This window comes from Scyliorhinus canicula, chromosome 7, assembly GCF_902713615.1.
Source record: "Scyliorhinus canicula chromosome 7, sScyCan1.1, whole genome shotgun sequence".
Classification (NCBI taxonomy): domain Eukaryota; kingdom Metazoa; phylum Chordata; class Chondrichthyes; order Carcharhiniformes; family Scyliorhinidae; genus Scyliorhinus; species Scyliorhinus canicula.
Window position 1 is genome coordinate 99,658,993 of NC_052152.1, and position 16,364 is coordinate 99,675,356.

Below are 16,364 nucleotides of genomic sequence, written 5' to 3' on the forward strand. Positions count from 1 at the left end.
GACCAGTGTTGCAGACAGAGGCAAAGACTCCACAAGAGGCCAGGCTGACAGGGTACAGCTTTTTTTATTCCACACTAGTCACAACAATCACTCCACTCCCCGCAGGGTCACCTTCCCCGAACTGCTCCAGGTCGGGGTTTATGTCCTGTGGGGAGCTCCAATTGGGAGAAAGCTCCGCCCCTAGTCACCTGAGTAGTTCGTACTCTGAGGTGTAGGAGAGGAATCGGTTGTTATACAAGTTCCGTCCATGTAGGGGATCATAACAACCAGAATACAACTGAATTTTTCACCAGTTGGAAAGGGACAATAGTGGATCTAAGACTAGTATTTTAAACTTAAATAAGGACAACTATGTGGGCAAGACAGCTGATCTAGCTGAAGTGAATTGGGATACTCTGCTAAGGGATAGATCAATGGAGAAGCAGTGGCAGACATTTTAGGGGATATTTCAGAATAGACAGAAAAGGTATATTCCTACTGTAAAGAAAAAACTTATAGGCAGGACCCACCGCCCATGGTTAATTAATTAAGTCAGGTAAAATATTAAACGCTTTTAAAAAAGCATGCAACTGCACATGGATGAGTAGCAGGTCGGATGATTGGTCAGAATATAAAGAACGGCAGAGAATGACTAAAAGGTTAATCAGGAGAAGGAATAGAGTACAAGGGGAAGCTAAGTAAAAATGTAAAAACAGATAGCAAGAGTTTCTACATATATTTAAAAATGAAAATAGTACAAACGTTGGTCTCCTGGAGAGCTAGAATAGGAAATTAATAGTAGATAATAAGAAAATGGCGGATGAAATAAACAAATGTTTTGTTTGTCTTCATGAGTGGATACAAAAATCATTCCAATAATAACTGTAAATCAGGAGGTCGCAGGAAGAGAGGAACTTGGTGAAATTATAATTATTCAGGAATCGGTACTGTGTAACCTGATGGAGCTGCGGGTTGACAAACTTCCGGATCCAGGTGGGTTTCATCTTATGGTTGTAAAAGAGGTGGCTAATGAGGCAGCAAATGAGCTGGTGTTAATTTTCCCAAAATTCTCTAGATTCTGGAAAGGTTCCATCAGACTAAAAGTAGTAAGTATACCTCCTCTATTCAAGGGAGGCAGAAAACAGGAACCTACAGGCCAGTTACCTGGCCATCTGTCGTGGGGAAGGTGTTAGAACTCATCGTTAAAGAGGTTATAGCTGGGCATTTAGACCAACTCAAGGTAACAGGGAAAGGGAAATCATGTTTACCCAATCTAGTAGTTCTTTGAAGGTGTAACATGTGCTGTGGATAAAGGGGAACCTGTAAACGTACTGTATTCAGGTTTCTCGAAGGCATTTGATAAGGAGCCACATCAAAGATTATTGCAGAAAATAAAAGCTCATGATGTAGGAGGTAACATAATACCATGGATAGAAGATTTGTTGGCTGACAGAAAACAGATTATGCATAATTGAGTCTTTATCTGACTGGCAGGAAGCGATTTGTGGAGATGCGGGAGCAAAGGCATGGTAGCTAAACTTGCAGATGACACAGTTAGGTAGGGATGTTTATGGTGAAGACGACATAAGGAGTTTGCAGACAGATATGGATAGGTTGTGGGTGAGTGTGCAAGAAATCTCGCAGATGGACGTCTAATGTGGGAAGTTGTTCACTTTGGCAGGAATAATAAAAAAGAAAAGTATGATCTAAACAGAGAACAACTGTAGAATTCAGAGGTGCAGAGTCTAGGTGTTCCAGTGCATGAGTCTTAAAACGTTAGTATGCAAGTACAGCACACAAGAAAGCTAATGGAATGCTATCCTTTATTACAAGAGGAATTGAACATAAAAGGAAGGATGTTATGCTTTAGTTACACAGGGAATTAGCGAGACTACACCCTGATCAGTATGTGCAATTTTGGTCTCCTTGTACAAGGATGTAAACATGTTAGAGTTTTCTAGATTAATACCGGAAATGAACAGGGTTGTCTAAGACAGAAGGTTGGACAGGCTGGAGTTTTTTTTCAATGGAGTTTAGAAAAGTGAGGAAGGACTCGATTGAAGTATACAAATCCTGAATGATTTTGACAAGATGGATGTGAAAAGGACGTTTCTTCTTGTGGGTGCATCCAGAACTAGGTGGCACTGTTTTAAAATTAAGGGTCGCCCTTCTCGGACAGAGATTTTTTTTTTTCCAATTAAGGGGCAATTTAGCATAACAATCCACCTACCCTGCACATCTTTGGGTTGTGGAGGTGAGGCCCACACACACACGGGGAGAATGTGCAAACTCCACAGGGAAAGTGACCCAGGACCAGGATCCAACCCAGGCCCTCGATTCAGTGAGGCAGTAGTGCTAACCACTACACCACTGTGCCACCCCTTTATAGGGCAGAGTTCAGGAGAATTGTTTCTGAGGTTTGGGAGCCTTTGGTACTCTCAGCCTCAAAGGGCATGGAAGTGGGTTGATTGAATATTTTTAAGGTAGGGTAGATTGATTCCCTTGCCCAACAAGAATCTACAGTTATTGGAGGTATCGGGGAATGTGAAATTCAAAATACAAACAGATCAGCCATGCTCTTATTGAATGGCAGAGCAGGCTTGAGGGGCGGAATGACCTATTTCTACACCTATCTCACATGTTCAACCAATTAATTATCCTCGAGCCAAAATGCAATTTTTTCCTCAACTTATTTATCCCCAATGGCATAATTTATTAATCCCATAATTAAATCTTTTAATGCTTTACCTGCAACAGAAACTAAGCAATACTGTTAATATCTCCAAAGCCTTGTAACTGCCCTTTGCAAAAACCTCTTGGAAGCCAAATCCATATACAGGCCCAACTGGTTAAACGGAGTTTGTTGGTATCAATTCAATATGTCCATACCAGTGGACACAGAAACCAAGAAGGGCCTCGCAAAAATATCAAGGACCTGGAACCTCAAGTAAGCACTGAAGCAAAAGATTAGCACCATATGCTTAGTACAAGTTGCTGTCCAGGATCGGCCAGGATGATGGGAAGTAGTGAGACCAAATTTGCGATACTAATTTAAGGTGTGTAAATAGTCTATTATTCTTCTCTAGTCTTGTGCTCATTGCCTCAGTTAGTTTGTTTACTTTTTAACATCTGTCATATTTTAAAGATCAGTATCATGCCTTTCACTCAACCTTCTTTTCCCCACAAAAAATAAGTTCCATTATTGATGCCTTTAAGTTGTATCATACACTGAATAATTCTCTAAGCTGTTGCCTTTTGGGAGTTAGCACAGCAATAATTCTTGCCATACACTACAACAGGTCTCAACTTGGCTTGGGCGATTTGATGGCATAGTGGTTTTGTCACTGGACGAGTAATCCAGAGGCCCAGGGTTCTGCTCTGGGGATGGAGGTTTGAATCCCACCATGACAGATGGTGAAATTTGAATTACACAGAAATGTGGAATGAAAAGTCTGATGGTGACCCTTGTCAATGGCCATAAAAACCTATCTGGTTCACTAATGTCCTTTAGGGAAAGAAATTTTGCTGCCCTTACCTGGTCTGGCCTACAAATGACTCCAGACCCACAGCAATATGGTTAACTCTTAAATGCCCTATGAAAAGCCTAACATGCCACTCAGTTCAAGGGTAATTAGAGATGGGCAAAAATGCTGGTCTGGCCAGCAATGCCCACATCCCATGAGTGAATTTTTAAAAAATTACATGAGAGTATAATTGCCGTTGATCTGTCTCTAACCTAAGTTCACAGGCCCACTTAAAATAGAACCTGGTCATGTTGCTCAAATGTAATGCTGGTACTCACATATGAATTGGTTGCTTTATTAAATATACATCAGATCTGAAAAGAATATATCAATATTCCAAGTTTTACAATCTTACCAAGTGGAGGCTGCAGCATTCCACTGTTCTTCTCACAAGTTCCAATAGGTTGTATATCAGATGAATCAACCAATCTCCAAAAGTCATTTTTGTTGTCACTCCCATCTAACCGTAATCGTAGCCTTGCTCCAGTTATTCCAACCACAGTAGCTATACAAATTGAGGTAACGTTTCTTGGGTCCTGAGCCTCAAGTTTCATGTCAATTTTGAACTCATTGATGGGTGGAATTCTAGGCTGGAAGTGGGCACACAATGGAAATACACTTTTTGAATAAATCCTCTTTGCATAACAATACTATAAGAAATTATTATGTACACATTTCAAACCCAATTTTATCTTGAAATACAGTGACAACAACTATCCCACTGCAGGGAGCCCGATTATGGTCTAATTAAGGGCTCACGACCAGGAGTCTACAAGAACCTCTAACCGAACTCTGGAGAAACATTTGTCCAAATGAAATACCTCAGAAGTGCCAAATCTGAAACTGAAAAATCAATCACCATGGCAAGATGACTGGTTAACTGGCAAAAGGCATCCCTGGGCCCCCACAATTTTAACATGACTCGATAGGTTTTGGGGATTGCCACATGACTTCCTCGAGTCTGACCCAGTATAATTTGGTACTCCTTTGGCTTCTCTGGTCAAAACAGCATATCCAAGACAGACAGTTGCAGGCCAGAGAATTCAGTCAACAAACTGTCCTCCACTTCACTGTTATCACAATGCCCAGCAAACCTGCGAGCACACAGGCTTGTTGCTGCCTTCCCCAATTCAGCAAATTACTGTTGACCTGGAGGAGATCCGAAGTTCCAACCCAAAGTTATTAACAGAAAATCAGCCAGAGTAGACTTAGTCTGGCAGTGGAGTCACCATTTCAATTCCAGCCCCGCCTGTCAGTGGAGTCACCATTTCAATTCCAGCCCCACTTGACCTGGAGTCTCAACATAATTGAAATTAACAAATTAATTGTTAGAAAATACCCAAAATCTTTGGTCTGACTGCCCATTAACTACAGTCACCAGGTTTGTAAATTTAAACAAGACTAATTATTAATAATAACTGAACTCGAGGAGTTTGTTGCAGGGATGTTTTCAGGGTCACTTCGGGGGTAGTGCACGTGAACATGGAATCTGGGCCCCTAGAAGCCATTTTCTGGGTGGCGGACTGGCCCGGGCTGCAGGCAGGTGCGCGGTTGGATGTTTTAGCCTTCGCCCCACTGATTGCCCGAAAGCGGGTCCTGTTGGGGTGAAGGCTAGCTTCTCCACTCTGTGCCTCGGCTTGGCGGGGGGGGGGGGCTACTTTTGAGTTCAGTTCAAGCTGAGGGGGATGAGGGAAGGGGTCTACAATTTCTGGGGAGTGTTTATTATGCACTTTCCAGAAATGGTTGCCATTGAACATTGGGGGGGGGGGGGGGGGGGGGGTGAGTATTGTTGCCTTTGATTACACTGTTTACTGATTGACTATTAATTATTGTTTTACTTGGAATGTACGGGTGGATGTTTTGGTCTGTATATTGACCAGGATGCTGTTTGTGTGTGGAAAACTGTTCTTGTATTTGCTTTTGTTTGTTTTTTTTTTACTTTGATTGTTTATTTGATTATAATGTTGAAAATGAGAACAAAAATATATATTTTTTAAATTATTAATAATAACTACAAGTAAATAGGCAGCAAATACAACTGGTTAACTATTATCTAATTTCTAGACCCCCTCTTTTAACTTGCCCCCACTGTCTACAGACACACAATGCAGACAAACAGAGGGGAAAGAGGGGTGTGAAAAAAGATTAACAGGATAAAAGTCTCTGTTTCAGGTTGATGGCTTCCAGAACACCTTTCTTCAATCTAGGCCTTCAGTTCGAGGTTTTGGTTTCAGCATGTAATTGTTTTCAGTGTTTCCACAGATTCATTAAAGTCTCAAAAACTCTCTGCAGGTCCAGAAAACAGCAGGTAGGCAACATTTCTGGAGAAAGAGAGACAGACAGCAGCTCACAGCATCTCTCTGCAGCCAGGAACAGACTGTCCCTTCCTGGGTTCTCTGAAAACCATTCCACATGGGTCGGACCTAGTCACCACTTGTCGCAGGGCAGAATACTACCTTTTGCCAATTCATTGGCCACCAGCCAACCAATCGAACCAAATCCCTTCGATCTCTCGGGTGCCAGAAAGTCGGGAGTTCTGCTGGTCAAGGGCCCTTACAGGATAAATTTGGACTTGGTCTCTGGAGGCATTTTCCACTTTCAGTTCATTATTTGATCATTTACTAATTTGTGCAGCTTTTATTTTACAGTTTCTTGGCTTTCTCATTAGCCGTTTCCCTTTGGACTTGATCTCAGAACATTATTTTTGAGTTTTCATTGTTCAATTACTTGCCATTTGTTGACTTGGGTCTCTGCTACGTTTAATTTCTCGGTTAATTGGTTCCCACTTTTCACTTGTTTTTGTTGACTATACCTTCATGTCTTGGTATGACTGCTGCTCATTGCCAGCAACATGTTCCACATATATTAATTACTTTAAGTAAAACTAATGTATAATTGTATAACCAATCTTTAAGCAAAATAAACTGCTATGGCTGCGTACATGGAACGTTTAGACCACAGAAAGGGGGGAGTACAGAAACAAAATGTTTGAGAACCGCTGCTTTACATAAATTCAGAAATAGGAATGGGAGTAGACCATACGGACCATCAAAGATGCTCCGCCATCCAATAGGATCATGATTGATCTTTGGCTTTAACTTCACTTTTCCACCCACTCCCCATGTCCCTTAATTCCTTGAGACACCAAAAATCTGTCATCTCAGCCTTAGATATTTTCAATGATGGAGCGCCCCCAATCTTCTGGGTAGACAATTCCAAACATTTACAACCCTTTTGGGTGAAGGAACTTCTCATCTCAGTCCTTAACAATCATCCCCTTATCCGGAGACTGTTCCCGTGTGTTTTAGGTTCCCCAGCCTGTTCCCTGATAAGTTCCTTCAGAATCTTGTATGTTTAATAAGATCATCTCTCATTCTTTTAAATTTCATAGAATAGACCAGATTTGCTCAAACTCTGTAAAAATCTTTCAAACCAGGGACTAATCTAGTGAACCTTGGTTGTACCAACTCCAATGCAACTACATTCTTGTTTGGAGAACAAAGGTAGCTTTTTGAAGGGAGTTATATTTATATTCGTAAACATTAGAAATAAGGTATAGTTTGATATGTTTAATTTAATGTTTGTGCCTGGAAGGGTAAACCTATAGTTAGATTCATGCTAGACAAAAGTGTTTTGTATGTGTGGGGGTCAGTTAAATTTCAACTTTGTTTCTATTGTGCTTAGAGAGAGGGCTACAGTGTGAAGAATAAATAAATAGACCAGCAGAGATGTGCAAAGTTGCTCAGCAACTGGGGCCTTGTAAGGTAGATAAGCTTTTAAATATTATTTTAGCTAATCTGAGGGCAGTTAAAGACAGAACACTGGGGAGCGATCAGCTCTCAATTCTGCCGGAAGCTGGACACTCATTTAACTTGTCTATATCTATTTCGGCATGTGTTCTCTTCATAGCTTGTATTTCAACCTAGTTCTGCATCATCAGCAAAAAACTGTGCCCCCAGTTCTAGATTTCCACACCCGCAGCCCCCTCAGAATCCTATATATTTCAATCTCATTCTTCTAAATGCCAATAAATAAAGGCCCAAACTTTACACCGTTTTCTCACAGCCAACCCCTTCATCTCTAGAATCTGCCTAGTGAACCTGCTTCAAACGCAAGGAGGTCAAAACTGTACACAGTACTTCAGGTACGCTCGCACCAATAATAATAATCTTTATTAGTGTCACAAGTAGGCTTACATTAACACTACAATGAAGTTACTGTGAAAATCCCCTAATCGCCATACTCCGGCGGTTTTCGGGTACACCGAGGGAGAATTTAGAATGTCTAAATAACCTAACAAGCACGTCTTTTGGGACTTGTGGGAGGAAACCGGAGCACCAGAGGAAACCCATGCAGATACGGGAGTACGTGCAGACTCCACACAGACAGTGACCCAAGCCAGGAATACAGTTGTAGCGAGACTTCAGTTTAGACATAGCCTCCTTGAAATAAAAGGCCAACATGCCATTTGCTTTCCAAACTACTGTGACACACACATCCAATTCAACAGCCATGATCCTTTTAATTAACATTCTGCTTTTCTATTCTTCATGCCAAAGTAGACAAACTAACATTTTCCAACATCGTAATGTAGCTATATTCCTTTACAGACTCTTTACAGTATTCATTTCATAACTTGCTTTCGTACCTATTTTTGTATCATCAGCAAATCTGGCTACAATAATGAAATGAAATGAAAATGAAATGAAATGAAAATCGCTTATTGTAACAAGTAGGCTTCAAATGAAGTTACTGTGAAAAGCCCCTTGTCGCCACATTCTGGTGCCTGTTCGGAGAGGCTGTTATGGGAATTGAACCGTGCTGCTGGCCTGCTTTCAAAGCCAGCGATTTAGCCCTGTGCTAAACAGCCCCTCTAGTCGGTCTCTTTATCCAAATTATCTAAATCGTAAATAATCGAGGTCCGCAGCACTCATCACTCAATTAGTTGCAGTTTGCCAACCTGAAAATGACCCATTTATCCCAAATTAACTCCAACTCGGAGTGTTTTACTGTGTGGGAACATAAATTGCATGTGCCAGTGCAGCTTGAGAAGTTTCTGGCACTACTGCGTCAAAGTTATCATCTACATTATATGGTATCCACAGAAGGTGTTTGCTGACTTGGTTCTATTCCAGGGATCTGTAAATAAAGACGCATGGAGTGTAGTCAATTATGCACAAATACTCAGCAGTATTATTCTCGTCATTCAAACCAACCATGACTTTGCTCCCTACATAATACAATACATGGGCATTAGAAACTTGACACAATGGAATCAAGGCAAATTACTGTATGCAGTTCCAAATTCAGTTTCTGTGGTCACATACCTGTTTAAAACAATGGGATGGAGCAGGAACTTCTCCATTTTCTTTCAAGTAATCATCCCAATTAAATTGTTCTGTAATGAATAAGAATTTAGAAAGTAATTTAATGGAACCATTTTACAGCCTATAATTGTACTCATGGGCAAATTAAATCCATACAAAAGATAAACAAATATTTATACAAGTTCTGCTTCATGTGGTTTTGGTTACTGTGACTCATGCCACATTCACAGCAAAGCAATAAAATCCCATACTTGGCCTATTAAGTCATTTCAAATAAATCACATTGAAATTTCAGTTTAAATCTGGCCTAAAAAACCTTACTGAATCGCAGGATATTATGCTGGACCGTTTACAAAATTTGTCAATGAACTAAATGGTTTTGCGTGATCAAGTACGTAGTTCAAAATTGCATTTATGGTGTTGGACAGGAAGAGAAAATGGAATGTCCGAGATAGTACATATTTTGAGATTATTTCCATTCTTCCAAATTGTTCTCTGCCCCTACTCAATAAAATGCTGCTTTGCTCAAAAGTAAAAACAAGTGTAGCTTAAACAGGCCATGAAAGATTAAACAAAAGCTTATCAATAAAGACTACAAAAAAACTCAAGAGTCTCTATATAGGTTTGAGTGGTACATTAAACTCCGAAGAGCAGCAATAATATGTAGTATTAAATGAGCATTTATCAGTTACCCTAGTTTTATGCTCAGTGGCTCCTTTTTAGCAGCTTCATACATCTAACGAAATCCATCAGCAGCATATAAATATCAGTAGGTGCTTTAGACACCAACCATTGCTTCTTCAATGCCTCCAATTGTGTATGAGGAAAAGTAGGATGAACGTCGAACTGATAAATAGTTATATGTCAAGCATCCAGCGTAAACTGGCGTAGACAGAAAGACTCTTAGATAGGTACCCAGATGTGTTCCTTCACACACATCTCTTGAAATATATACCAAACAATTTTGAGATGTCAACCAAGAGTGGGATACAGGGAAACTTACACAGTTTATTAAAAACTGTGTGCCACGAGGTCGGTTCCTTATATTCGTAGATGTGAAATTCGAACCAAGATTTGTACTGGTAGCTGTGAAATTGGAACGGAGCAACCTTCTGTGAGACTTGGAAATTATGATATGGATGAATTATGTTAGTTCCAGAGCTACAAGTCAATCTCCTGAACAGGATCAGAGTATAGATAACATTCTACGCAGCGAGTTTCCAAGCCAGGAAACAATTTCATGAACTGTCAAATCTGAAATCTGAATCCTGTACAAGGGCCCCAATAACTTCAAATGGATCCTGCTCAAAGAACAAAGAAAAGTACAACACAGGAACAAGCCTTTCAGCCCTCCAAGCCTGCGTCAACCATGCTGCCCATCTAACCGAAAACCTTTTAGACTTCCAGGGCCCGTATCCCTCAATCCTATCCTATTCATATATTTGTCAAGGCACTCCCTAAACATATTACCTGCTCCAACAACTCCTCCAGCAGCGAGTTCCAGGCACCCACGACCCTCTTGTGTAAAAAAAAACCTCCCTTGCACATCTCCTCAAACATTGCCCCTCGCACCTTAAAGCTATGTCTCTCATAATAATTGACTCTTCCACCCTGGGAAAAAGCTTCTGACTATCCATGCCCCTCATAATTTTATAGTCTACTTTTGAAATGGGAGATTGTGGTCTGAAGGGAAATTGAGATTTTCTAACATCCAACATAATTTCCTGCAGGTAATCTGTGTGCGAGTTTGAGAAAGTTCAACCTCCGGATCAGGAATGAACATGATTAAGACTTTGAATGAATTACACATGGAGAAGCGGGGAATGGAGTTATCCCTCTAATTTCTTCTGAGTGCAGAAATTCACCAGTAGACTGGACAACAAATCCCTCTGGATTCTCAGCAGATATCCATGTTGGCATCAAATGAATCAGGTCATCCCAATTATAAGATAATTGTAGGAATTAAAACTAGGTATCTAATGGACTGTTTTATCCTGGAATTATTAAAAAGCCCTTTGATACTTGGTTCACATACATACAATTCCACTTTGTTTCAGTGGCTACAGATTATGGTCAGAACAATGATTTTAAATTTAAATGCAACTCTCATTCAAAACACTGAAAAAGGTTAAAAATCCTCAAAAATAATACTTAGCTTAAATGTTCTTTTTACTCCTCAAGTGGATATGCACTCTCCACAAAGAGAACTATGACCAAATTTAACACTTGAGTAAACCTTGTGCTAATCATGCAACTAAAAATTTGCCATTATAAAACAAACAAGCAGCCTGACGTGTGATTTCCTATGGTGCCCCAAGATATGCTCATTTTGGCCTCCGGCAAAAATGTAATTATTACATATGTGGCTTAATCAGTTTGCATGGTTCATTTTGAGAGCTTGCGGTTGATTTGACAGACACTCAGTGGTAAAGAATGGGTGGAACTTTGTTCTATTGGAGGTGCACGCAAATAATGAAGCCCCTAACATGGGGATTGATCTTCAACGTATATCCACCACACAAAACTGTGCACAATTAGGAAGGGAGGCACTTGTGTTGAATTTTGCACTACAGTTAATACTAGACTATATTTAGAAAATATGTGATGATTACTTAGTCTGAGGACCCACGGCAAGACTGCCACATGACAGGAAGCAATTAACTATCAAGGGTGTCTAAATCGCTTTGTAGTAAACATAAATTAGCTCAAGGCACCTCAAGCAGCTACAAAGGGTACACATATTTGAATTATGACACTTTTGTTCGCTGATAAAGTGAACCAACTTCAGAGTCAAATAAATTGGAAAACAGCCTTAGCTGAAAATTCCAGTGGAGCCACTGCCCTGTAAATGTGCTACATTAAATCAGAGTTGTGCCATTAAAATAATCTGCAGGACAATAACTCAAATGGAAATAGTTTAAGCAATTATACAGTACAAGTGTTTCAAAACTTATACCGCACTGGATTAAAGCGAGAACTTAACTTCCAACAAATTCATCCAATTTTGTAATGATTCAAATGTAAAGAAATCACATTAAAATCATAACTACACTTCCAGTGACGGCATGTTGAGAGCAAATCACATGAAAGGTGGCTCCCGCTAGAGTTCTTGTTTTTCGATTCCTTTTATCCGTTTTTTGGGGGAGCTTTGTGTTTAAATTGAAATAAAAATTTCATTGCAAAATCTCACTGGAAAGAAAACTCAGGTTGGTAGTCCGGCAAGGGTATCAGAGGGAGAGAAGATGGCAGAGGCGGCCGCACCCATCACGGTAGGCATGCTAGCTGTGGTAACTGCGCAGGAGCTGGGAGAAGCAGATTGAGTTTGATTGGCAAAGAAAGGAGTTGAAGGAGTCATCCAAAGCCACCATTGAGGAGGCATTGGGCCTGATCTGGGAGCAGCTGGGTAAGATGGCAAAGGTTGCGAAGGAGCAAGGTGAGACGCTGAAGGGCATGGTGGCGGCCTTGGCGAGCTTCGCTGGAAACAGAGATGCTGTTCGTGACAAAGAGCGACAAGGGCCTGAAAGTAAAGTTGAGGACTTGGAAAAGTGGTCACGGCGATTGAACCTCAGGATGGTGGGGTTGTCGGAGGGAGTGAAGGACCCGAATACTTCTCGGAGATGTTCTCTCGGTTGGTGGGGGCGCGAGATAAAGTGTTCGACCCTCCAGAGTTGGACAGGGCCCATCAGGCACTCGGGCAGAAACCACAGCCGAATCAGCTACCATGGGCAGTGTTTATTTGCTTCAATAGCTTTTGAAGGAAGGAGCAAGTCCTGGAATGGGCCAAGACGAACCACAATATTGACTGAGACGAACACACAGATCTACCAAAATATCGAAAGCGAGCTGCAAAAGGGATGTGCAGCCTTCAACAAGGAGAAGGCGGTTTTCTACAACAAAGGGGTGCAATTCGGGGTGGTGGATCATGGGAGGCTGCAAGTCCAGATATACTCGACAGACCATTATTTTGACATGCTGGAGAAGTCAGAGGCTTTCATTAAAGAGAAAGAACTGGGACTGGTTTGAGGAGGGCTGATGGGGATTTTTTTATGCGAAAGACAGGATGGTTTGTTGAAGATGTTGCAGTATTGTGTGTTAAGTCTCTGTTCTTCCGGGGGCAGCAAGGTGGCGCAGTGGTTAGCACTGCTGCCTCAAGGCGCTGAGGACCCGGGTTCAATCCCGGCCCCGGGTCACTCAGTTTTGGTGAAGCACAATGAGTCTAATTTGCTTGTTTGGTGGTGGTAGGAGGTGGGGGCTGGTCTGAGGTGACAGGTAGTCTGCAAGCTTGGGGAGGGAGGGACAGAAAGCCAACAGTGACCAGGTGCTTTTCTATATCTCAGTCTTTGTGTGGGGCTGGTGGCCACCTTAGGTGGGCCTTGAACTGAGGAACTTGCAATGAAGAGATGATTCATCATGGTGGTAATGGCTGACTCAAAAGGTTTGGTGGGGGGGGAAGAGGGGGGAGGGCATGGGAATGCGGTGAGAGACCCCCAACAAGGTTAATAACGTGGAACGTGTGGGGCATGTGAAAAGAGCAAGCATTTTTTCTAATTTAAAGGGTTTGGGGGCCGATGTAGTGTTTTTACAGGAGACCCATTTGCGGGTGCGAAACCAGATCAAACTTCAGAAGGCCTGGGTGAGCCAGGTTTTTCCACTCAGGCTTTGATGGCAGAGCCCGGGGGGTGGGGCAATTTTAATAAGAGGGTCCCCTTCCAGGTGGGGAAGGTCTTGGCTGAGCAGGGGAACTGGTACGTGGTGGTTGCAGATACATTGGAGGGAAAGTCATTGGTCTTAGTAAATGTGTACGCCCCAAATTGGGATGTAACATTTACAAGGCCATAATACCGCATCTAGATACTCACCACTGATGGGGCGGGGGGGGGGGGGGGGGGGGGGGGGGGGGGGGGGGGGCATCAGAACAGAGGCTAGATTGCACTAAGCAAAGTCGCTTAGTCGCATCCTTCCGGGATGGCGAAAGTGCTTTCTGTGTTCATGGAGGAGACAGGCGGTGTGAACCTGCAGAGGTTTATGCACCCGGGGGAGGGAGTTCTCGTTTTATTCTTGGTGCACAAAGTGTACTCGAGAAAAGATTCTTTGTTATGGGTAGGACTCTCCTCTTGAGGGTGAGAATGATGGCATATTCGGTTGTGGTTATATCTGACCATGCTCCACATTTGGTAGACCTAGTGTTGGAGGTGGGTCAGACACAGCGCATGGGAAGGATTTTGTTTGTAGGGCTTTTGTTGGATATGGGGTATTGCGGGAGGGTTTCCAAGGGCCATAGGGGAATATGTGGAGTCCGATGAGAATGGGATGGTCTCTCTATTCTGTGGAGGGCATTGAAGGAAATGATTAGAGGGGAGATCATATCATATCAAAAGGCAAACATGGACAGGGTGACTAGCGTCAGGAGTTAGTTGATCAAATCTTGGAAGTGGACCGTAAGTATGAGAGTGACCCAACTCTGGAACTCTTGGCATGTAGGAAAATGATGCAAATGCAGTTTGACCTGCTGCCTACAGATCGGGTGGTGTGCCAGCAGAGACGTTTGAGGCATACGAGTATGGGGAGAAGACTAGCCGTCTCCTGGCTCACCAGCTAAGGCAGCAGGTTACTTCCAAGGAGATCGAGGTTAGGTATTCGGGAGAATAAACTGGTTTCCACCCCGGACAAGATGAACCGGGTATTACAAAAAACTGTATAGGTCAGAGCCACGAGAGGGCGATGCAGAAATGGCAGAGTTTTTAAGAGAGACTGGAGTTCCCCAAGGTGGGGAGGAATTGCGGAAAGGTCTGGAAGCACCGTTAGGTTCGGAGAAGGTTCGAACAGCGTTGGGACAGATGCGGACTAGGAAGGCACCGGGGCCAGATGGGTTCCTGATGGAATTTTATAACAAGTTTGCTGACCGACTGGTTCTGTTACTGATGGAGATGTTTAAGGACTCTCCAGCACGGGGTTCCCTCTGCAAGATGCTTGGGCAAGCATCCATCTCCCTTCTCCTGAAAAAGGCTAAGGACCCAACATAATGTAGGTCCTGCCACCCAATTTCATTGCTTAATGTAGACACAAAGCTATTGGCTAAGGTTCTAGCACTCAGGCTGGAACCCTGTCTCCCAGAGGCAGCTGTGGAGGAGCAGACGGGATTTGAAAAGGGCCAGAAATTATTGTGCAATGTGAGGCGACTGCCAAGTGTGGTTCTCACCCCAGCGGTTGGGCTGGAACTTGAGATAATTGTGTCGTTAGATGCAGACAAAGCCTTGGATAGGATCGAGTGGAGAAGTTGTGTTCGGCCTGAGGTTTTTTAGAATTAGAATTAGAACAGTACAGCACAGAACAGGCCCTCCGGCCCTCGATGTTGTGCCGAGCAATGAACACCCCACTCAAACCCACATATCCACCCTATACCCGTAACCCAACAATCCCCCCTTAACCTTACATTTTAGGACACTACGGGCAATTTAGCATGGCCAATCCACCTAACCCGCACATCTTTGGACTGTGGGAGGAAACCGGAGCACCCGGAGGAAACCCACGCACACACGGGGAGGACGTGCAGACTCCACACAGACAGTGACCCAGCCGGGAATTGAACCTGGGACCCTAGAGCTGTGAAGCATTTATGCTAACCACCATGCTACCCTGTACGAGGCTCCTTTTGTCAGCGTTCGTACCAACACCACAAGTTCAGGGCCTTTTCATTTGCACAAGGGGAAGAGGCAGGTGTATCCTATGTCTCCCTTTCTGTTCGCTTTAGTGACTGAGCCACTGGTTATTGCCCCGAGGGTCTCCAAAAAGTGGAGCGGGATAGTTAGGGGCGGTATGCAACACAGGGTGTCCCTATATGTAGATAATCTTTTGTTATATGTGAAGGTCGGTGCAGATTCAATGGGCCAAAAGGCCGAAATATGGGAGTCACTGGTAAGGTGAGCATTTGTTGTTCATGTGGTTTGCACCACTTGGAGGCAGTTACGGGTCAAGGTGTCTGGAGTAATATCCCCCAGGATTTATGGTGCGGACCCGGAATGGGGCGAGGAAAAAAACGGCAGCAGCTCCCCTGGAAAAGCGGGGGAACGTGGACAAAGTGGCGGCCGGTGGAGCTCCCGAGGAGTGGAAGCAGTGGGCGCAGGAGCAGCAGGCGGCTCTTCTGCGCTACTTTACGGAGCTGAAAGTGGAGTTGCTGGACTCTTTGAATGTTACTACAAGCAAGCTGCTGGAGACCCAGACAACCCAGGGTACAGCGATCCGTGAGTTGCAGCAGCAGGCCTCTGAGCGCGAGGATGAGGTCTCGGCCCTCGTGGGGAAGGTGGAGATGCACGAGGCGCTCCACAAAAAGTGGCAAGATCGTTTTGAGGAGATGGAGTTTCGGTCGAGGAGGAAGAACTTGCAGATCCTGGGCCTCGCGGAGGGGCTGGAGTGGTCGGACCTGCCGGCTTATGTGGCCGTGATGCTGAACTCGCTGGTGGGGGCAGGATCCTTCCATCTGCCCCTGGAGCTGGAGTGGGCCCACAGAGTACTGGCCAGGAGGCCTAAGGCGAAT

At 43.4% G+C, this 16,364-nt stretch overlaps 1 protein-coding gene across 5 annotated transcripts in view; it reads right to left on the reverse strand.

The window, feature by feature from the left end:
* The window catches only part of scml2 (Scm polycomb group protein like 2), a 322,665-nt gene that overhangs the window by 149,138 nt on the left and 157,163 nt on the right, over positions 1-16,364 (reverse strand). For all 5 annotated transcript variants that reach the window (XM_038802541.1, XM_038802540.1, XM_038802539.1 and 2 more), the window contains 2 exons: positions 8,831-8,901; positions 3,859-4,093 (listed from right to left, as the gene is read on the reverse strand). In XM_038802541.1, coding sequence (XP_038658469.1) covers positions 3,859-4,093; positions 8,831-8,901 — 306 coding nt within the window. The remainder of the gene's footprint in view (positions 1-3,858; positions 4,094-8,830; positions 8,902-16,364) is intronic.